At 38.2% G+C, this 24151-nt stretch overlaps 1 protein-coding gene across 3 annotated transcripts in view; it reads right to left on the bottom strand.

The window, feature by feature from the left end:
* LOC138712282 (zinc finger protein 585A) overlaps positions 1-24151 on the bottom strand; it is a 318317-nt gene that overhangs the window by 29047 nt on the left and 265119 nt on the right. For 2 of the 3 annotated variants that reach the window (XM_069843883.1, XM_069843884.1), the window contains exons 3-5: positions 12162-12407; positions 8185-8807; positions 1217-1675 (exon numbers count right to left, since the gene is read on the bottom strand). In XM_069843883.1, coding sequence (XP_069699984.1) covers positions 1217-1675; positions 8185-8807; positions 12162-12363 — 1284 coding nt within the window. In that variant the 5' untranslated portion in view covers positions 12364-12407. The remainder of the gene's footprint in view (positions 1-1216; positions 1676-8184; positions 8808-12161; positions 12408-24151) is intronic. The other variant, XM_069843885.1, reaches the window with a different exon arrangement.

Genomic DNA, 24151 nt, shown 5'->3' with positions numbered 1-24151 from the left:
TCAACTAACACTCTATATGCTAATAATAATAATAATAATAATAATAATAATAATAATAATAAGAATAAGAGTAATAACATTACCAGATAAATTCAAATAAATTATAGGTGCTTTTGCCTTCTCTTCCATCTACACTAATAATAATAATAATAATAATAATAATAATAATAATAATAATAATAATGACGATGAGAGTAATACAATAATAACTTTTTTCTTTTCCTTTTTCTCAATTTCAAATTATGCCATACTAGCGTTTAATCAACATAGATGTTATTTATATACTGTACTAGGAATATTTTAATTACATTTCAAAACTCAGAATTAACTCGAAACCTTAAGCAACGGAAATATTTTGAACACAAATTTGAAATCAGAGCGATGGTTTCTATGAGAATCCGCATTTCTAACAGATAAAAGTTGTCACTCTGCATAAGAAAGCCCGCCGCGCAAACCCCCCCTCCCCCCATTAAACTCGCCGTAACTCGCAACCCGGTACAAGTTTTGAATATCAGCCACTTTTAAAAGTAATTTCCATTCTTTCTAAACATTTCTCTCTCTTCGACCCTCCTATAACGTGAAAAATAAGAAAGTTTGTCGCTTATCACTTTGAGATTGTCAATGTTTATTTTGAACGGGTGACTTCGAAGTTAGTAATTTTTTTCTCACTGTCCGAAAAAGATTTTGATTACAAATTTTTTTCTATGCTTTCCTTAGACATTTATATATGAATCCTAAAAATTACAGTGCAATTGATTGTCTCTCATAGGAGCTACGACATGTTAATGTTTAATAATAATAATATAATAATAATAATAATAATAATAATAATAATAATAATAATAATAATAATTTATTTATTTAATCTGGCAGAGCTAAGGCCAGTAGGCCTTCTCTTCCGCCCAGCCAGACTCAGACGGTGCTGCTAGAGTCTAGCTGTCTAGCAGAAAAAACCGTTCACATACAAGTTTCGTCACGTCAAAACATTCTCGAGAATCCCAGACGGTCCTTGCCGTTGACGGCCCGTGACGTTGCCTGTATATGTGAACGCTACCCTACAAAATGCGTTGTACAATGTTTTGATGTAACGCTGCTGGTCCGTGACGTGACGTTGATGTGACGTATAATGTGAATCGAGCTTAAGAGATTCAAGTAAGCGTGTGGCTACAATACAATTCAATGTAAAGAGAGACAGTTACGATTGTGGGAACTATACCTCTCCTACCTGGACGGCGCTAAGTGCCAGCAGCGAGACGCCGACGCCCACGAGCGCGGCCTGGCACAGGTAGCGGCGCGAGATGAGGCACTGGTCGCTGGGGCGCACCACCACGAGGCCGAAGCCCACGCAGCCCAGCGCCATGGCGAAGCCCAGGAAGGTCTGCAGCAGGACGAGAGCGCTGTCCTCCAGGCCCTCGCTGAAGCCCTGCAGCGCCAGGTAGAACACGGGCGTGTACAGGCCGAGCGCCGCCGTGCCGGCCGCCAGCAGCAGTACCCGCACGGCGCGCAGGCGCAGTGGCGCCAGGTCCAGGAAGGGCGGCTTGGCGGTGGCCTGCTTGCCCTTGCGCGCACGCTGGTTCTTCAGGTGCAGGATGGCGCGGCGCTGCGGGTGGTACAGCGACGCCGAGCGGTACAGCGCGCCCAGCAGGCAGGCCAGCGCCAGCACGCCCGTCACCGCCTGCGCACACATTCCTTCACTCAGGAGGCGCTGCCGGAATTGTGCAGCTTAGGACAGAAAACTTGCCGATCGAACAAATTCTACCTTCTAATCGGAATACTTCGACTAACTAGTAATCTGCTTCTTACCTTACGGGTATACGTAATGCATATGTACTCGTGACAGCAATATTTTACATTTGTTCTCATGGCCAAGACCAATACGATAGTCAGCATAAAACAAACGCGTGAAGTGTTCGAATCTCAGTATCTCCCGTTTTTTTTCGTTTCTTTATTAAAAAAAAAGAAAAAAGAAAAGTACGACCATATTTTAATTATTTTTGTTTTATTTTTTATTTTTATTTTAGTAGGTTATTTTACGACGCTTTACCAACAGCTTAGGTTATTTAGCGTCTGAATGAGATGAAGGTGATAATGCTGGTGAAATGAGTCCGGGGTCCAACACCGAAAGTTACCCAGCATTTGCTCATACTGGGTTGAGGGAAAACCCCGGAAAATACCTCAACCAGGTAACTTGCCCCGACCGGGAATCGAACCCGGGCCACCTGGTTTCGCGGCTAGACGCTCTAACCGTTACTCCACAGGTGTGGACAATTATTTTTGTAATATATCGTGAAAATGCTTGGCTTTCATAGATTATGTATTTATTTAAAAACGGAAAATATGACCCTGCTTTAATTAGTTTTTAATATATCTTTTAGCAACTCTTTTCACGAAATCAACAGATAAAAGTATTAAATCACCTGCTTAGTGGGATAACAAACGACGAAAGTAGGACAAAATGTCGTGATTTTGCGAAGTTCCAGGCTAAGCCAGTTAATTATTAGTAGGGACTATACTTGGTCCCAGGAAGCTACAAGATTAAGTATTACTGGAGTTTCTACTGTAGCGGACGACGCGCGTGCATCTAGCAAGCGAATTACTTCTGACTGCTCACGCGACTCTTGTTGGCAAAATTATGCGAAACAAAACATGGACCACTTTAACAATACACTAATATTCACACTTTATATTATTCACACTATGTAGGCCTACACCAGAATTCGCTGTTTTTACTATTTACACTCTAGTAAGAATGTAAGCCTACAATAATTTTTATTTTGTAAATAGTGTACCTATATAATGTTTGATCAACGTAAGCCTACAAAAACTTAAAATTATTTAGTCAACCAATAAAAAGTGTTAAAATTTATTAAAAAAGGTTATATACCTTGGACAGACGCAACACCGCGTCGAAACGGGTCGTCTGTCCAAGGTATTAACCTTTTTAAATAAATTTTAACACTTTTTAATGTGTCGACTAAACAATTTTAAGTTTTCAAACAAAGTGTTAACGTGAACTAGAATCAACGTAAGCCTACACTCTTTTTGTTAGTGTAAATAGTAAAAGTAGCGTATGCTAGTGTGCATAGTGTAGAGAGACTGTCAAACGTTGACTACTTTCAAAAGCCGATCGTCAAAAAGACTGCTTTCCGTCTCTGGAATAAGATCTTTCTTCAAATATAACTTTTGTAAAACATGATTTTTATTTGTAATACATCAATTTCCTTCATTTTGTTTATCATTCCTTTGATAAAAATTGTCTTATTTAACACTAAACTGTAATTGTTTAACCTTAGAATTACATGTAACTAACCAAATCTAGGCCTACATTTTGCTATTATTATTATTATTATTATTATTATTATTATTATTATTATTACTACTACTATTATTATTATTGTTATTATTATTAATATTATTACATCGTTTTCCGAATATTATACATATACATATACATATATATATATATTTATTATAGTCCCGCATATTCATGGGCAGTGCCTTAAGTACAAACCTGTGCTCCTTGAGCCAGTGTGCGTATCATTTTTATGGAAGCAGTTTCGTGCGTACAACTAACTGTTCCTTTGTTTATCAGAGTCACCGGTAATGTAGGGGGTAAAGCGTCTGAGTTGTAGGCAGGGAGATTTCCCTACGAAGGTCACCTGAATTCTACTGTCATCCCTTAAAATGTAGTGTTGTCTACATCCCGAAAAATAGAAACAAGAGATGCAGGATATTATATATATATATATATATATATATATATATATATATATATATGCATTTTTACATTTTTATACTGGTTGAGTGAAAGAGAAAACTTCATGTTCTTAACACTGCCAGTAAAAATAAATGAATTAAATAAATGAACAAATAATTTAAATTGTAGGAAACATCATCGTAGTATCAGTCTTTATTACTATAATGCATTGTGAACAGTCTGTGAGATCTAGTTTTGAATAGAACGTCAACAGCAGCACAAACAAAAAGTAAGTGTTCTCTGATAGGCCTACCTGTGGCACGCGCCAAACATGACGTCACGTCAATATAGTCCATGAACAACTAACGTATCTCCGAACACCCTGGGCCAGAATATGGTTCCTTGCTATTACTCTTTGTGACGAGCATTTGTTCTTTAGATAGAAGCAGGAAGAATTATTTCCTTAAGCCACTTTTACGCTTGAGTGGATTAAAGGAAAGTGTAATATACAGAGTGGACCATAAGTCACTGCACTCCTACACTATTAATACCTATTGCTAAACACCGTCCGTGGAATCTGTGAAGAATGGTTTCGCATGACGTCGCTCGGGAGAGGGTGGCGCCTGTTCCCTTCCCTTCACTTTCTCTTTCTCCAAGCCAGTTGTGTTCTCTCTCCCATTCAATTTCTTTCGCCCCCTGACTATTCAGATTAGCCGTCTACGACGCTACATGCGTAGAAACTTGTTTTTTCAGTGTCACTCCACATATTCCACGTACGGTGTTTGGTCTAACTAGTCAGGCTAAATCTGCCTTTTTTATGTTTAGCCCCAAATCACACTTTTAACAGATTGCTCAGCCTTATAGGCTTTGATGGTAACAACTTTTGCAGGTTTACTATGCTGCCATCTAGTTGTTACATAAGGAGTCACGTCATAACTTCCATTTGAATACCATTAGCGACTGTACTGCCATCTCGTGTTCGTTTACGGCGGACGGTTGGCGATCCTGGCGGTTGTTCTCTTCAAAGTGCTACTGATTTTAACATAGGGATGAGCAATCTGTTATATATGCGATCAGGGGTTTAGCTTAGCTGCAAAAAAAATTCTATCCCGCTTAGCGGGGAATCTAGCTTATTCCCTTCGCTTAGCAGGCAGGAAGCTTCGTTAGTTTAATACAATTTTTGATAAATTTATTTAATATTGTATAAATATTAATCTCAAACTATTCATGGTAAGCACGAAATAATATGTTGTAATGCTGAGACTAGATGAAACATGTAGACCTACTTGATCTTAAAGTAATTTATGAAAATCTAGCTTCTTTTTTCTCGCACGAAAATAGCTTATATTTAAGTTCCGTCTAGCGGGATTTAGTGATAGCCAGTTGGCAACACTACTCACTGCGTAACTGGAGACGTATCCAAGTTCTTTACGACATTTTGCGTAACATCGCTGGTACTATGGTTCATAGTTTATAATTCATTTAGTAGCGATTTGTAGCCATTATGTCTTTGTTGTATCATCACTAAAGATAGGAATTTACCCACAGAGACTACAAGGTTAGGTACGCAGAGAATGTTCGTTGTTGAAAGGGAGAGTGAGCGCAGCTAGCAATGCAGGTGCATGTTAGGGAACTCTGCCGTGGTATAAGCAGCGTGAGATTGTAGCTTTATGTGGTTAACCAATCAACGAATCCCAGTGCAATGTAAACAAACCAATTGTCGGAGCACAACGCTGAACCCTATGCATGAGAAACGTATCTCCATTCAATTGCTGCGATACAAAATACATTTCAGTTGTAACCTGGCCATACCTCAGGCTTCACATCATTCACAACAGTCTAAGCACAACTAACCAAATATCATGTTGTGGTATAAATTCCTACCTTTAATCATCACAGACTGTTGTCCTGTGTGGTGAAATCGGGATTTCGTGGAGGCCATGGGTAATGGTAATTAATATTGGAGATCTACGGCCAATTCATCTTCTTGAGACGTTACGAAGTCACTAACAGTGCGAAATGGACCGGCGCGCGCACCTTCGCGTCGTGCTGAAAGCTTACTTGAACCATAACTCCATTGCGTATTTAACCAAATCCGAAGCATTTCCAGGTAGGTTATTCTGTTAACAGGTGCTTAAAAATATAGCCCTATTTCCAGCAATACTTGCTCATAACGTAACGTGGTGGACTTGTATCGTAGCTCCCCAAGTGAATCAAGATGCTGGGTGGGCGCCGGTCCCATGCACTGGCCAAAATTTCATGAGAAAAATTTTTCCCCACGAGAACTCGAACCAGCGCGCATTCCGTAACGCGAGTTCTAGTCAAAATATCTAAAGCCTTAGTTTTTCTGAACCGACGCATGCGACGTGCGAGGTGCGAGGTGAGCAGACCTCGCATCTCGCAGCTATAGAAACCACTCACTCTCTCTCGTGTAGTCCGGATTTGTGCGAGGCGGGCCTCGCACCTCGCACGTCACATGCGTCAGTTCAGAAAAACCAAGGCTTTAGAGTCCTTAGACCACGGCGCAGGACAAGAAACACAGAAACCATTGTTAAATTAATAACAATAAAACTGAAATCCTGTATCTTCATTTTGTTTTGGGACTTACGCTGAAGATAGTTTTAAACTGAAAGTAAGCTTACATCAAAAGATTTTTAATAAATGAATTTAATTTAGCTGAAAATGACAATTAATTTACCGCAGGCGTATAAACGATTTCAGTGATATGAAAAATTTAGTGATTATTCGTCCTTAGATGTGACAATCATTTCGTAAGTAGGGGAGAAGTGAATATCGGCCATGACTCATAACTATGTCCGGGGGGGGGGGAATTAATTGTCCCAGCATGAGAAATTTCAATCTCGGTCCCCCTTTGAATTTATCGTTGACTGTATCGCCTTCAATTTTGATCAGTACCTACATTAACTTAATGCTACTCAAATAATCGTTTCAACGTAGACTGTATATACTGTAGAAAATATGTTGTCCAAACTGCACAATTGCTACAGCTCAGCGTAGTAGCGGTAATAATTGTGCTTTATTTTGACAATACTTTCAGCTACTGAGGTTATTCAAAATCCTACGTTGGTGGAAATTGCCGACAACTTTTGCCTAGAGGATTCAGTCAGGGACTGGGCTCTTTTATATACCGGTACAGTAAATCTGCCAAATGGGACTAGAGTCCAGGTTTAACTGAAAGCTATTCGGAAGAGAGTGAAGAAGTTATGGAGTTCATTCGTAGTGTTCTAGCCAGGGGAAGGTCTTTCACTGCAAACCCAGAATTGTCCAATTTTACCTATTTTCCTCTTGGAGAAGTTATCTAGAACCAGGGAAACGCCTGAAATGTATACTAAATGCATTACTTGAAAGTCGGAGAAGAAGACTAGTCGTAAGGAATATTTGAAGAGATTCCAGGAAAAATCGCAATAGGTTATTGAAATGTTGGCATAATATCATGTGTAGAAGCTCAGTTCTTAAACTCTATCTGACGCTGTTTGACAGACTGACTCAACAGACATGGAAGCAATGAACTTCAGTGACACGCGCATGAATGTTTAACGGCACAATAAATACAAGTGCAGTTCGGAACACAGTAGTATTTTTATGAACCAAATACTTCGAAATGAAGAAAATTAACAGTGCTTAATAGACACTAATGTAAATTTTGAAGTTGCATATATTAAAAAAATCTTGATTGATAGATGTAAATTTGAAATTATGGATAGTTATCCTTTTCTAACCATAACATGAAAAAAAGAGTTATGAATGAAACTTAAATTTTGTAAGAGGAGATAGATTTTGAATATATGAAATATTTATTTAAATTTTATCAACTCAAAACCATTCATTTGATCATAATGAAATATATTAAAAAATAATTGCAGAACGGGGATAGAGTGTACATAATATGAAGCTTCTACCCTCAAGAATTGTAGAAAATACAAATTTCATCTATAATAATAATAATAATAATAATAATAATAATAATAATAATAATAATAATAATAATAATCCGTGGCGCTACAGCCCGTGAAGGGCCTAGACCGACCAGCCGGCTGCTGGCCTCACGCCCACATGCAGATTCAGAGGAGGACAATCATCTAACCAGAATGGAGGTATCGTGTGGTTAACACGATGATCTCCCCAGCCGTTATAGCTGGCATTCGCAACCAGATTTCGCTACCTATCGTAGCTCCCCAAGTGCATCACAATGCTGGGTGGACACCGGTCCCAGACACTGGCCGAAATTTCATGAGAAAATTTCTTCCCCCATGAGGACTCGAACCAGCGCGCATTCCGTAACGCGAGTCCTAGGCAGAATGCCTTAGACCACGACGCCAAGGCGCGGGTTCATCTATCTTCCCCTTAAAACTATGTTTTTATAAGACAAATTTTCAGTGCTGACAAATATTTTTGTTTAGAGTAGACTAAAATAAACATTTCTTTCCTGCTATGCTTGTGAAAAATTAGTGACAGGAGAAACTTACCTGCAGACCCAGGCGCCAGCCCAGCTTGCCCACGGCTTCCTTGTAGAGCACCGAGAAGAGCGCGACGCCAACGCCGGCGCCCGCCTGCACCACCATCTCGACGAAGGCGCGGCGTCGCTTGAAGTAGTGGCCCAGCATCAGCGAGCCCGCTTCGCGCACGACGCCCGCGCCGGCGCCCAGCAGCAGGCCATAGCTGAGCAGCGCCTGGTGTAGGCGCGTCGCGAAGCTGGTGAAGAGGCAGGCGAGAGCCAGCACCAGGCCGCCCAGAACGGCGGGCAGTCGGGGCGAGCGCGCTCGGCACAGGGCGCCCACGAGCGGCGCCACGGCCAGCGACACGGCCAGGCTGAGCGCGCCCAGCCACGCCGCGTCGGTCACGTCGACGCCCAGATGGCGCATCGCGTACAGGTAGAGCAGCCCGAAGCCCAGCTGCACGCCCGACGTGAGCAGCTGCACCAGGAAGCCGGCGCCGCACACGATCCAGCCCCAGCCGCCCTCGGGGTAGTAGTGCGCGCGGATCGTGGACGTGTCGACGTCGCGACGCCGCAGCGCCGGCACGGCGCGGTGCAGGCTGTGCATGTCGCGCTCGCAGATCACGGGGCACGAGTCCTCGTCCCCCCTCGGGTCTGCCGGCAACCATTATCCCATCAGCAGGCAGGATGCAGTACAGTCACGCCAGGTCGGTCGCGCTCAGAGTAACAATTCAGCCTTTGACGAAGAACTGGTGTAGCAACTCTGCTTCTGACAGAATACTGATGCTACATGCCAGTTTCTGGCAGAACTGGTGTAGCAACTTTGCTTTTGACAGAATATTGATGCTACATGACAGTTTCTGACAGAACTGGTGTAGCAACTTTGCTTCTGACAGAATACTGATGCTACATGCCAGTTTCTGACAGAACTGGTGTAGCAACTTTGCTTCTGTCAGAATACTGATGCTACATGCCAGTTTCTGACAGAACTGGTGTAGCAACTTTGCTTCTGACAGAATACTGATGCTACATACCAGTTTCTGAGAAAATTGGTGTAGCAACTTTGCTTTTGACAGAATACTGATGCTACATGCCAGTTTCTGACAGAACTGGTGTAGCAACTTTGCTTTTGACAGAATATTGGTGTAACATGCCAGTTTCTGACAGAGAACTAGTGCGATTTTGTTTGTGGCAGAGTAATGATGCAACAGGCGAGTCTCAGACATAGCAATGCTTTTAACAATAAAGTTATGTTTGTGATAATACCGATACAGCAGGTCAGTCTCTGACAGTTTATTAGTAAGGAAACTGTGCTTTTAACATAATATTAATGCAACAGATCAATTTTAGATACATCACTATTATTCAGTTTATGACAGATTACATATGCAACAGAGCATTCTCTAACAGCTTATTGGTACAATTCTACTTCTGACAGGATACGAATGCAAGTCAGTCTCAGAGAGAGCTCTGATACAATAATTGGATTTCTGTCATAATATTGATGCAACAGGTCAGTCTCGGACAGAGAATTGGTGCAACAGTTTAGCTTGTGACAGAATACTGAAGCAACATGTTAGACTCAGATAGAAAACTGGTGCAACAATTATTCATCTTGACAGAATACTGATGAAACAAGTCAGTCTCAGACAGAGCACTAGTGCAACAATTGAGTTTTTAATAGAAAACCGATGCAAGAGAACATTCTGACACAACAGGTGCAATAACTCTCATTCTGACAAAATAATAATGCTACATAATGTTCACACAGAGAACTGGTGCAACAATTCATCTTCTCAATGCACAAGACAGTCACAGTCAGAAAACTGATGCAACAATTTATATTCTGACAGAATATCGATGCAACATGTCAGTATCAGACAGAAAAGTGATTCAACAATTCATATTCTAACAGAATATCGATGCAACAAATCAGTCTCAGACAGGGAACTGAAGCAACCATGCAACGGGTCGATCTCAGACAGAGAACCGATTCCATCTTCTAACAGACTACTGTTGCAACAAGTCAGTCTCAGAGAGAGAACTAGTGCAATAACTTAAGTTCAGATAGATACTGATGCAATAGCCTGGTCTCTGAAATCGAACTGCTGTAAGAACTCAGTCTCTGACAGAGAACTGATGCAACAGTCAATAATAGGGAACTTCCGCCAACGATCTGTCGCACCAGCTGAGGCTGCGATATCGAGTATGTACAACAACTAATGCCGGAGAGAAAATGTGTGCGACTCAACTTATCAGAGAAAAAGACTAATTTTTTAAAGACTTCTCCTTTTTAGAAATGTGTTTGAAACAACACTCAAATAGAAGCGAAAAAATGGAGCAACGCAATGCAATTGAATAATTCTACAGAAGTGTTTCAGCGTGTTTTAGTGGAGAAAAAAGAACATCACTCTTATATGAAGAGAAAAGTCTGCAAGAACAGTCATGTGGAAAAAAAAAGCATTTTCAGAAGGAATAAAGTAACAGTTCGTGCATGTAGGCTTAAAAGGAGCAAGTTCCTTTTCAAATCCCCTATTAAACGACTCTTCGTCAACTGTGCAGCCATCTTGCGTCCGTGAAATTGGTGACAGCGAGAAGAATCCGAGGATCCGCGAAGGGAATTAATGATATTCCTTTTACGGTTGGAAAAAACATCAGTAAAACCTGTGAAATAAGTAATAAATCCAAAAGGAACTCAAAACACATGTCCAACTGGAGTTTTGAAACACGGGTCTCACTCGTTACTCTAAAGCCTTGGTTTTTGTGAACCGACGCATGCGACGTGCGAGATCCGAGGCCCGCCTCGCACAAATCTGAACTACACGAGAGATAGTGAGTGATTTCTATGGCTGCGAAGTACGCAGACCTCGCATCTCATAGTTATAGAAACCACTCACTATCTCTCGTGTAGTCCAGATTTGTGCGAGGCGGGCCTCGCATCTCGCACGTCGCATGCGTCGGTTCAGAAAAACCAAGGCTTTAGATTACCCTGGTGGCCTGAACAATAGGCTGTGTTGTAATTCTTTCAATGATGGCACCAATAACAAAAGGGGATGCTTAAAGGATGATGATAAGGATGCAAAGGTTTTCGGAGTTGAGGAATAAACTCAGACCTAGCTATGTCATCCCCAAGTCTGTTGATCACGTGTCTGACACCGGATAACGACGTTCCACAGAAGGGATTTTTATAATATCATTCAAAGAGAAAAACACAGGAAGATAACGTAACATACTAGAACGCATGAGAGAGAATGAATAACTCATCGCTGGCTCATAAAACTAATGCGAGAGGAAATTACAGTAAGACCTTTCTTTCTGAGAATGAACTGTTGGAGCAACAAATGGAAAAAATGACAAAAATTCCTCACTCTGTATAAAAAAAATAAAAAAAATCTATTCCTCTAGATTGGGGATTATGCAATGTATTCATCTCCCGTTGATGTAAACAAATCTCAGACTCAAAAGCACAGAAGAGAACAGAACCGGACTACTATCCCTATGATGATCACAAGTCATTGTAAACAAAGAAGAAGATTAGGTATTGGATCCGGGTTAAATAACTAGCCTATATGAAATATTATATTTAACCTACTACCTATTTCTGGTGGCGTGAAAGAGAATGTCTGATGGCCTTAACACCACAAGAATAAATAAATTTATTATTATTATTATTATTATTATTATTATTATTACTAATATTATATTAGTATTAATATTAGTTTCTGTCTTGATCATCAATCGTCAATCTCATATCCTACATACAAAAAATATCACGAGTCGCCACTGACTAGAAGAGTTCGACTTAAGAAGATAAAATAATGGAATGCAGAAACGAATAGTGGGGCCATGTATAACGCATGAATACCAATATCAATATCAATAGATTTACTAAACAAGCACTTAAATGGAGCCCGAAACGAAAAAGATGTGAGAAGACCGAAAAGGAGATGGACACAACAGTTTTAAGGAACGGCAATGGATGTATGTGCAGGAAGGGATGCGACTTACCCTTGTTAAGGGAGCCGGTGTAGCTGTTAGCGTAACGGCGGCACCGCTGGCAGTGGGGCGGCATCAGGTCTATCCAGCGGGCCGCGGTGCTCGCCTGGGGTGGCAGAGGGGGCGGCGGCGAGGGCGTCAGAGACGGCGTCACGGAGTGCGAGGCGGGCGCCATCTCCTCGCTGTAGCAGCTCTCGGCGTCCCCCAGCAGCATGACGCTTAGCTCGTCCGGACCAACAAGTGGTTTCCAATCGGGGACTGCAGCACAAGAGTCAGTCAGCATTTAATCACTTTTGTTAAACATAAATTTACAGAACAAACAACAGAAAAGTTTCAGCCAGGGAACATCGGTGTCTATCGTATTAACATACAGAGAATAGCGCAACCTATTAGTGTTCAATATATTAAACCTATCGTAAAGATTTAAGCTTTAACACTGATATTTTACAGTAGTAGTACAGAGTTCCCAGTAAACATATAGTAAGATTTAAGCTTTAACACTGATATTTTACAGTAGTAGTACAGAGTTCCCAGTAAACATATAGTAAAGATTTAAGCTTCAACACTGATATTTTACAGTAGTAGTACAGAGTTCCCAATAAACATATAGTAAAGATTTAAGCTTCAACACTGATATTTTACAGTAGTAGTACAGAGTTCCCAGTAAACATATAGTAAAGATTTAAGCTTCAACACTGATATTTTACAGTAGTAGTACAGAGTTCCCAGTAAACATATAGTAAAGATTTAAACTTCAACACTGATATTTTACAGTAGCAGTACAGAGTTCCCAGTAAACATATAGTAAAGATTTAAGCTTCAACACTGATATTTTACAGTAGTAGTACAGAGTTCCCAGTAAACATATAATAAAGATTTAAGCTTTAACACTGATATTTTACAGTAGTAGTACAGAGTTCCCAGTAAACATATAGTAAGATTTAAGCTTTAACACTGATATTTTACAGTAGTAGTACAGAGTTCCCAGTAAACATATAGTAAAGATTTAAGCTTCAACACTGATATTTTACAGTAGTAGTACAGAGTTCCCAGTAAACATATAGTAAAGATTTAAGCTTCAACACTGATATTTTACAGTAGTAGTACAGAGTTCCCAGTAAACATATAGTAAAGATTTAAACTTCAACACTGATATTTTACAGTAGTAGTACAGAGTTTCCAGTAAACATATAGTAAAGATTTAAGCTTTAACACTGATATTTTACAGTAGTAGTACAGAGTTCCCAGTAAACATATAGTAAATATTTAAGCTTTAACACTGATATTTTACAGTAGTAGTACAGAGTTTCCAGTAAACATATAGTAAAGATTTAAGCTTTAACACTGATATTTTACAGTAGTAGTACAGAGTTCCCAGTAAACATATAGTAAAGATTTAAGCTTTAACACTGATATTGTACAGTAGTAGTACAGAGTTCCCAGTAAACATATAGTAAAGATTTAAGCTTCAACACTGATATTTTACAGTAGTAGTACAGAGTTCCCAGTAAACATATAGTAAAGATTTAAGCTTTAACACTGATATTTTACAGTAGTAGTACAGAGTTCCCAGTAAACCTATCGTAAAGATTTAAGCTTTAACACTGATATTTTACAGTAGTAGTACAGAGTTCTCAGTAAACCTATCGTAAAGATTTTGGGCCGTATTCATAGACATTCTCAGCGCGGGCTTCCGGTGGATGATCAGCGAACTAACGTTTTTCGTATTCATAAACCAGTGTTAGCGATATGATATAATATGAATCCTCTACAAGTAATCAGTCAATAGCCGGGGCTAGTTTAGCACGCTCGTAGCACGGGCTAGCGAAATGTCTATGAATAGCACCCTTAAGCTTTAACATTGATATTTTACAGTAGTAGTACAGAGTTCTCAGTAAACCTATCGTAAAGATTAAGGGTGCTATGCATAGACATTTCGCTAGCCCGCGCTACGAGCGTGCTGAACTAGCCCCGGCTATCGACTGATTACTTGTACAGGATTCATATCATATCATGTCGCTAACACTGGTTTATGAATACGAAACACTTTAGTTCGCTGATCATCCACGGGAAGCCCGCGCTAAGAATGCCTATGAATATGGCCCTTAAGCTTTAACACTGATATTTTACAGTAGTTGTACAGAGTTCTCAGTAAATCTATCGTAAAGATTTAGGGTGCTATTCATAGACATTTCGCAGCACGCGCTACGAGCATACTAAGCTAGCCCCGGCTATCCACTGGTTACTAGTACAGAATTCAAATCATATCCTATCGCTAACACTGGTTTATGAATACGAAAAACGCTGATCATCCACCGGAAGCCCGCGCTAAAAATGTCTATGAATACGGCCCTAAAACTTTAACATTGATATTTTACAGTAGTAGTACAGAGTTATCAGTATATGACGCCACGGAACGTACGGAAATGTTACTTCCCACAATGCGCATATCGTACGCGCCGAAGTTCAAGGACGTTTGTCGAACGTTGCATGCGTGCAGTTCACCTAAGCCGATTGTGAGCTACTAATGGAATTATTCATTCGTGTATAATGTAATGTAAGCTATTGTGATTTTCCTAATTGTCCGGGAACACTGAAGAGATAACTCATTTGTGCAAGCTCTTATACTTTTCTAATAGTTCGAGAACATTGAGGGAATTATTCATTTGTGCAGTGTAGTGCAAGCAAGTACGTATATTTCTAATTGTTTGAGAATGGTTTCTAGCATACTGCAGCGAGTTTCGTAGCTTTCAGTTATACAGGGTGTTTCAAAAGTGATGGTCAAAACTTAGGGATGAGAAGTAAAAACAAAGAGAAGCAAAAGAGCTCCAATAAACATGGCTCCGCAAATTAACCGTTTACGAGATGATGCAATTTTGTGCTGGTTGGGGCCCGCTGAGTAGCCTACTAAGTACTAATTTCAGCAAAAGCATTTTAAAGGGGTTAGGTACAGATTATAGCTGTAAAATTTTGGAAATATTCAATATCTTTTTCCTCCATTACTGTATCCGATACAATAATGAAAATTAGTGTGTAAAACACTGTCCTTCTGCTATATGAAAAAAATATTTTTACGATAAAAAATTATTTACATTTTTTTTTTTTTTTTTTTCAAAATTCAGTTCACTGTGCAGTGGTGAAGCGTTTCCCACATAACTAAAAAACTATCAAACATTTTGTGATGAAATTTTTTGTGTGTATTTATGCATGTCATATCTACAATATGATGCAAGGTCACTTCTCTATCTTTGATAGATTGCCTGATAAAAAATAAATTCATTTAAAAATGGTCAAATATCAGTATTTTCTTCTAACACAAAATTAAAAAGAAATATTATTTAATAAGGAATGTAGTTGAAAGAGCATGATATTGTAAACACGAGTTTCAACAATAAAATAAAAGAGGGAGAACATGAAAAAGTTAACAAGTTTATGAGTTATGAGGGAGACGCTTCATCACTGCACAGTGAACTACATCCATTATGAATTTTGAAAAAAGTAAATAAATAAATAAAAACAATATATATATATATATATAATTTTAAAAAAATCGTAAAAATATATTTTTTTTTTCATATAGCAGAAGGATAGTGTTTTACACATACCAATTTTCATTATTGTACAAGATAGAATAATGGAGGAAAAAATGTTGAATATTCCAAATATTTTACTGCTGTAAGCTATACCTAACCCCTTAATGTATCAATTACGTGACAATTTTTTTAACGACTATGTACTTAAACCCTAGAATAGAAAATAACACTGCAAAAGAAATTTGTAAACTATAAAACGTCTACAATTACGAGTATATAGTTACGTAAGAGACATCATTTCTGGATAGACAATTTTCAAAGAATGGATAATTCGAGACTTGTTAAGATTACAATAGAAAATAAGTCAGAAGACAATAACAGACGTCCAGGAAGACATAATAAGCTACATCGAGATATTAGCTTCATGCGTTCTCTCAACGAATCAGTGACCCAAGCTGCGTGAATGAATATGAAGCAGTTCTTATTTTAACAGCTTTTTATGCTCGCAAGTTTATTAAAAGATTCTTTGTGAATGATGTAGAAGTCAGCTACTTTCATTGGCCACTTTTTGTAGACAGCGAAAAAAGAGTACTATCAACGAAATATTAAATTTCTGATCCTGCTCAAATGAAACACACAACGTTGTATAATATTCAAGGCATGTTTCATCAAGTTTCTTTGCTAGTCTGCAATGCCTCCAATAGTGGCGGCTCGTGGAGTTTAGTCATGATATTGGTAGTGCTTTATTGCCATAAGAGACAAAGTATAGAGGCATAGTTAAACATACATATTAAAATTTTTATTAAAAAATCATTAACATTTTAGAAAAATTCCTTTGTTAAAATAGACTTAATTTTACTTTTAAACACATTATCAGGCAAACATATCATATTAAGAGGTAAACTATTATATAGGCCTAATTTAACTGACATAAAATACCACTTCTTTTGAGACATACTAAAATTATAAAATTTATTTCTTATATCTTCATTTCTCGTGGTATAATGACTATGATGAGTATTATTTATAAAAAAAATTATCTTTGCCTTTCCTTACAATTAAAAGTAAATAAAATATATAAAGACTTGGGACAGTCATTACTCCTAATTTTAAAAACAATGGCTTGCAGTGAGCTAGATAAGATTCCTGACATATTATAAGAGCTTTTTTCTTTTCTAATTTAAATATTTCATCGCAATATGAACTATTGCCCCATAACAGGATACCATAAGAAATTAAACTGTGTACCTAATTGTGTATGGAAGAGCTTAATCATGAGAAGCCAAAACGTAAAATAGCTACGTTGGTATTTTAAAGCAGGAAATCGTTTATTAAACATGTAATACAACAAAATTAAACGTAATTAATTCGACAGGAGAACGAAAGCAAAAGGAATCGTTTTATATTATTTTTACAGCCAAGTCAAAGTTCAAGAGACCTTCTCCAATTGCTGCCACAGAAAAATATGGTGAACTAAGACTCTGAAATTACTTCCATCTGACAGAATTAATTACATTTTCGAGGCAGAGACATCTGTAAATTAAAATTAATTACCTCTACGGTGTAATGGCATTAGAGAATGAGAACTGGCAAGTGGAATTTTTACATAATTCGTAGTTTCAGATACGCACTATCGGAGGGAGTATATTTTTTGTTCCGAATGCACTACAGCATGGCAGCATATTGTGCTTGTCAACATGATTGGTCATAGCAAGATCGTATTTCGAGAGATGAGTACAAGCATTCGTAATGGAATTATCTGGAAATCGCCATACAGCTGGGGAAACTTCGTAAGAAACTTAATCAGGTAATTAACCTAAGCGGGAATCGAACCTTCACCCAACTCTGGATCAGCAGCAAACGCTCCTGTCGACTAAGCTACGCCGATGGCTATTATCATTATTATCATTATTAAAAAGAATATCTCCTACCTACTAAAGTCCCATATCCTGCATTTCATCACTCGTAAGTTGAGAGGCCTAATGTTACATGCGCTATGTAATTATCAAGAATGAAAATAAGATCAAAGATGTTTACTACAGCATTTTGCCGATACGGCTGAACGCTTGGTAAGTGGCGTGTTGTGTGTAAAGAGTAAATGCATCTTTCCTGTAATCGCGCCATTTTTTAAGTTGCACAGTTAAGAATATTGCGAATTGAGTGCTATTACTGTTACGTGTATACAACTTAAACAATAGATGCAATTTAAGTTGCATCGTAGACGAGTACTTCTACTATAGAATTTAGAATTTAGCCTATGACATTCCTTGAGGGCTAAGACCTCCTGCACGTAGGCAGGGTAGCTCTGATTCACTCTTTAGGCGAGATAGCCTAGAGAGTTCTCTTGTTCATCGTCTCTCGTGTTGGGTATGGACATTTTCACTGGTTTACGATCGCTATTCACTGATTCTGCCGCGCACTTTACATCTTTTCACTATTCACATTATCATTCGCGTTGCTGCTGACACTTCAGAACACATTTCACTTTCCACCGATTGATGTTTCCTTCGACAGTTTTTTCCATGTTGATCTGATTTTAGCACGCCTCGTCCACTGCTTCCCTGCTCTCTGTGCGAATGTATCCGCCCATCTGGTTCTCTGTCTTCCTGCACTCCGCTTCCCTATCCTAGGGTCCCACATGGTCACTCTGTAGGTCCACTGGGTGTCTAGCATTCTAGCTACATGGCCTCCCCAATTCCATTTAAGTTCGTCTGCAACCTGTACTGCTTCTTTCATGCTCGTGTTCTTCCTGAGGTCCACATTGCGGATTCGGTCTTTTATCGTCACTTACATTATTTTTCGCTAATAACCGACCAAATGTCATAAGTCTCTTAGACAGACATTAGTTTCCCAACCATAGCCAAATCACACAATACCTCCACATATGCAGAACACATCACAAACTGTAACCACAGCTACAGCAATATAGAAATAAACATGGGAGTCCTACATATCCAACAGAAAAACTAGAAATTAAATACACTAGACTAGACGGCAGTTCGGCAGGCGGTCTCCTGCTATATATGCCGTAGCGTTTCTGGTATGTGACGTTACAAGCTTGTACAGTAGCGTTTCTGGTATGTGACGTTACAAGCTTGTACAGTAGAACCAATCGGAATCAGTCTGTAACAAGTACTTCCCAAGCTCGTTTGTTCACGTGTGAGTGTTTCAATACATTGAATAAGTAAAACTAATATTTACTGTGTGTGTAAGATAAATAAATGGAAGAATAGGCTGTAAAAAGACAAGTACTGCACAGGCAGGCGCGAAAAATAGTGTTTAAGGTGTATAATTATTTTAAAAACGTTGACGAACAGAACGCTGCCGGCCATCTTGATGCTGGCTGCAACGTTGCCAACGCGCAAGAAACGACTGCAGAAGCATGTGGTGTGGGATTGAGAACCGTGCAAAGAATATTGTTAATGAAGGAAAGAGTTTTTTTTTTTGTGTCATGCTTACAGTAATCAACGGCTAAGGTCATTATTGTCTTTCGATAATTTAAATTCTCTGCTGCGCTATTTGTATTGCACGTGCTCGTGAAGTACGATGTGGCAATGTTGTACGCTGCCTTGCTCTCTCTATCTGTCTCTCTCGACGCAAACGCTAGCAGACTACCGCCTTCCGAATTGCCGTCGACTCTAGAACAGTTCGAAATATACATACACACAAAAACACTCCAACAACACATCCTCAATACACAAATAAATTTCAGAACAGACACCCGATATGACTCCACACTTAGAGCTTTTAAGAAACCCGGAGGTTCATTGCCGCTCTCACATAAGCCCGCCATCGGTCTCTATCCTATGCAAGATTAATCCAGTCTCTATTAACATATCCCACTTCCCTCAAATCCATTTTAATATTATCCCTCCATCTACGTCTCGGCCTCCCCAAAGACCTTTTCCCTTCGGTCTCCCAACTAACACTCTATATATGCACTTCTGGATTCGCTCATAAGTGCTACATGCCCTGCCTATTTCAAACGTCTGGATTTAATGTTCCTAATTATGTCAGGTGAAGAATACAATGCGTGCAGTTCTGCGTTGTTAACTTTCTCCAGTTTTCCGTAACTTCATCCCTTTTAGCCCCGAATATTTTCCTACGTACTTTATTCTCAAACACTCTTAACTTCTGTTTCTCTCTCAAAGTGAGAGTCCAAGTTTCACAACCATACAGAACAACCGATAATATAACTGTTTTATAAATTCTAACTTTCAAATTTTTTTTGATGGCAGACTAGATGACGAAAGCGTGTCAACCGAATAATAACAGGCATTTCTCTGATTTATTCTGCGTTTAATTTCCTCCCGAGTGTCATTCATATTTGTTACTGTTGCTCCAAGATATTTGAATTTTTCTATCTCTTCGAAGGATAAATGTTCAATTTTTATAGTTTTGATTCCACACTAAATAACACAAACGCACACCCTCTGCAAAACAACTGAAGAAACCGGAAGAAGCAAAGATCTCACCAATTCTGAAAATGACTGATACGAAGTCGAAACTAGTAAACTAGGTAATTTACCACTTAGTTATCAGTTAGTTAGTTAGTTAGTTAGTGGGGTTTAAAAAGGGCGCGTCAGCTACTATGGCTATTTGCGCCCTTATCTAAAATCTTTCACTAAAGACAAACACAATACAATAACCAGAATACTTAAAAGAACTAAAAAGCGTTGTCACGGTTAAAACGAGGCAGACACTTAGTTATCATTTTAATGCCTGAACGTTGTTATTATAACTAAATTCTTAAGTGATACAAAGTGTCAAAAGTATGTAATCAAGTTGTATTTATCAAGACGGTAAAAGAAAACTTAATTTAGATTCTGTCTGAGAAGCCATCGCTCTCGGCTAGGTTTGAACGGACGATACTAGAATGCAAAGCCAAACATAGTAATCAGTGGATCATGAAGTTATACCTGTAAGAGAAGATGGATTGCGCGAAACATATAATACAGCGGATATCCTAAATCTACAGTTCGAGGCTGTGTTGACACGAAACATATAAGACTGCAGCGAGATTTATGATCATGCAAATTTGCAGGACGGTTGAAAACGCTACGCTTTATAAATTGTTTTAATCTGTACGGGAGCGAAGGGGGGGGGGGAGGAATTAATGGAGCCCCTGCGCACGGTAAGGAAAGAGAAGGCAAGGCTGCAGTTCAGAACGTTTCTAATATGTTCACCAGGTGTCAGGCGTGTCTGGAAATTGAATTTAAGCAGGCCATATTCTACAATTGCTTTAATATTCTGTAAGTTGTATAATTAGTAAAGCTTTAAAATGCAGATGTGAGTCTATTGTAATCCGACGGCAATTTGCCGAGAGAGTTCCTAACAAAGAGGGACTGTAATTTGAGCATAATTTCTCATTAGGATTAACGGAAGACCCTTTCTTCTTCCTTGACTAACATTCCTGTCGTTGGTGACAAGCAGAGGAATTCTCACCGACCGTATGATCCGTACGTCGTCTTTTCTGAACATATATAATCCAAGAATCCTATTAGGTATTCCAGGTGCAAGGTTTATGATATGAATTATTTCTTGCTCCAGTGATATGCACGATCATGACACTAGAATATGTCGAGAAATTTAGTCAAAATGTCACATTTTACACCACAAATTAAACAGTAAATCATTAGAATACATTGAAACTTTGTGAATTTAAATTTCACTAATTCGAAATTCGCGATAATTCGGACATCTCCCCTTTTTTGTTACAGAAAACACTTGAATATAATAATAATAATAATAATAATAATAATAATAATAATAATAATAATAATAATAATAATAATAATGATTTATTTTAGCTGGCAGAGTTAAGGCCGTAAGGCCTTCTCTTCCACTCAACCAGCAAAAAGTGTATATACATATGCATGAACTTACAAAGAATCCAACAATTTGATTTAGATGAGAGTTACATGTATACAAGAGTTATTTACAAATTAAACAACAAAATACTATGAACTATTAATTAAACATTGAAATAAACTGTGTAGCAGAATTAAACTAAAATACATAGAATGTTAATATATTTCAAATAATATTAGATAATAGAAAGAGATTATTACGAGACAATTAAAATACAGCACAATCAGGATGATGTCTAAAGAAAAAAGTAACAATGTAGTCAGTGATAGTTTAAATCAGTAAGATTGGAGTGAAATGCTAATAAGGTTATCTTTTAAGCTGTTCTTAAAGGTGTTTATTGTCTTGCAGCCCCTAATACTTTGTGACAAGGAATTCCATTGACGCGAGGTGGATATTGTAAAAGATGATGAATAACAAGATGTTCTATGAAGAGGTATACTTAGCGTGCCACAGGTAAGTGATCTGGTATTTACGTCGTGGTTACAGTAACTCAGCAACGGGGAACAGCCTCTCTCAGAGAGCTTAGCTTCTCCCGCTACCTCACTTCCTGTTGTATGTAGGTGATCATTCTGACTGCTCTCTTTATACAGTACGTGTTCCCTGTCGCTGCAGTAACTCCACACATTGAAGATAGAAGTAAATGCAATGAATGAAAAATGTGATAATTGTCAGTTTTAGCCAGGTGAACGGGCCGTACAAGAAACTGGTTATCAATGTAGCTTTTGAAGGCCATGCATTGTCCATTCTATCTTCAGTTACAAGCCGAAGCCATACGTCGGCAACATTGTAATTAACTGTCAAACGGAGGCCTACAATCCAGAACAGCTAAGGCCGATTTTCAATGTAAATTAATGTTACAATATAAGTGTGTGTCGATGGAATTATGTTCGCGGTCGTACCAAACGTTAATTGTTGATGTATTATAAACTAGTGCGAAGTACTAAGGGAAAGTTTTGTATGCATGTGAATAATACAACAGAACCAATTATTGCAATGAAATATAATTTCTAATGTTCTTGTGTTGTTAGCGAATATTTCATGCGTGCCAAGTTTAGTTAAAATCGGATAGAAGAATTGCTAATAAAACTCAATTTCAGATACAAGCAAATGACCATATCATAAATTTGTTTACTTTCGAAAACTATCGCAACATAATGATGTAATAATTTATTGAGCTGTTTAATAGTTATTTATGCAACAAGTGGAAAATCTTGATGGTTATGGCATGAGTGAATGTTTGTCTCACTATCGTTCGTGCGACAATTTTCACGAGTGTCATAATACGATTATCCTCGAGTTGGATACAACTCTTTATGTCATCTTAGCATTATAAATTGTAGAAAAGAAATTATGAAAGAAATTTAATTCGGTATCCATAGCTGACAAATTGTCTTCATATGTTCGTATCGATTAGTTGCATTCACATTGAGTAAAGAGTAATGGATGACCTTGCAGGTTATGTTACAAATGTTCCTTTATTTTGTTAATATTAGTTTCTCTGAACCACAGAACTGTTTTATGTGATATTAGAAAAGTGACACAAAATTGTTAAAGATTGGAAATAAATATGTTACCTTCTGTCTGCATTTCATTTCTTGTTACGTCGCACGTAGAAGCTATAACCAAGATAGCAAGCGTTCCGGTATTACGTCATAGCAAATAAGTCATTGCTTTTATTGGCACGCGTGCTATAATAAGTCAATTACGGATGATTTTCGATGTAGTAACAACCTGTTTATAATGCTAGGATGGCATAAAAAATTAAATCATATAATTTATAGTTATCTCACTCCTAAAAAGCAGAAACTTGTTCTCGGGAATTCTTGCAAAGGAAAAAGTATAAAGATAAATTAAGGGAATATAAAATACCTATAAACAAGGTGTATTACAAAATGAAATACGATTAATTATAATCATAAATTTCTCTGTTAGACAAAAGTTTGCAAAATAATTTATACATTTCCATTTTAAAACCGAAATCAATCATTAATGTTAGCTGTGAATATATTTTAATAATAGAATTGTGTAGTCTTGGGCCAAAATTAGAGCTATGCCTCAGGACCAGATACGGTATTAGTGGGAAAAAATAGTTTACCCTTGTAGAATAAACATGATCATCAGGGGCCTGTTTCTCAAAACTCATGGACTAGTAAAACTAGTCTATACAGTAGTAATATTAGTTTATTTTACAAGTCTGTGTTTCAAGAAACTACAAGGTAAAGTAGTAGTTACCAGAGGAGCCTGTTTCTCAAAAATACTAGTTTAGTAGTTCACCAGTTACTAGTTACCAGAGTATATTTCACCAGCTCTAGTAGATTCTGTTTCTCAAACTATTTTACCAGTCTAGTAACTTGTGACAATTTTTCACTAGTCAGCTGATTGAGTTCATTTGTTTATAGTCATTGGTAAGTATTGTTATTTGAGGCTAGAAGGCTCAGTTTTTTGTGTTTTGGTTTTGATTTCTCTTTTCGGTTAAAATTCCATCAATTGAAAGCAAATTAACTATACTCAATATGATGAAAGAGAAGGCCTTATGGCCTTAATCCTGTCAGATTAAATAAATAAATTTCAAAGGGCCATATTCATAGACATTCTTAG

This window comes from Periplaneta americana, chromosome 13 (genome assembly GCF_040183065.1).
Source record: "Periplaneta americana isolate PAMFEO1 chromosome 13, P.americana_PAMFEO1_priV1, whole genome shotgun sequence".
Taxonomy (NCBI): Eukaryota; Metazoa; Arthropoda; class Insecta; order Blattodea; family Blattidae; genus Periplaneta; species Periplaneta americana.
Note: the sequence above shows the minus strand (reverse complement) of the source record. Positions and strands in the feature narration are given on the sequence as shown.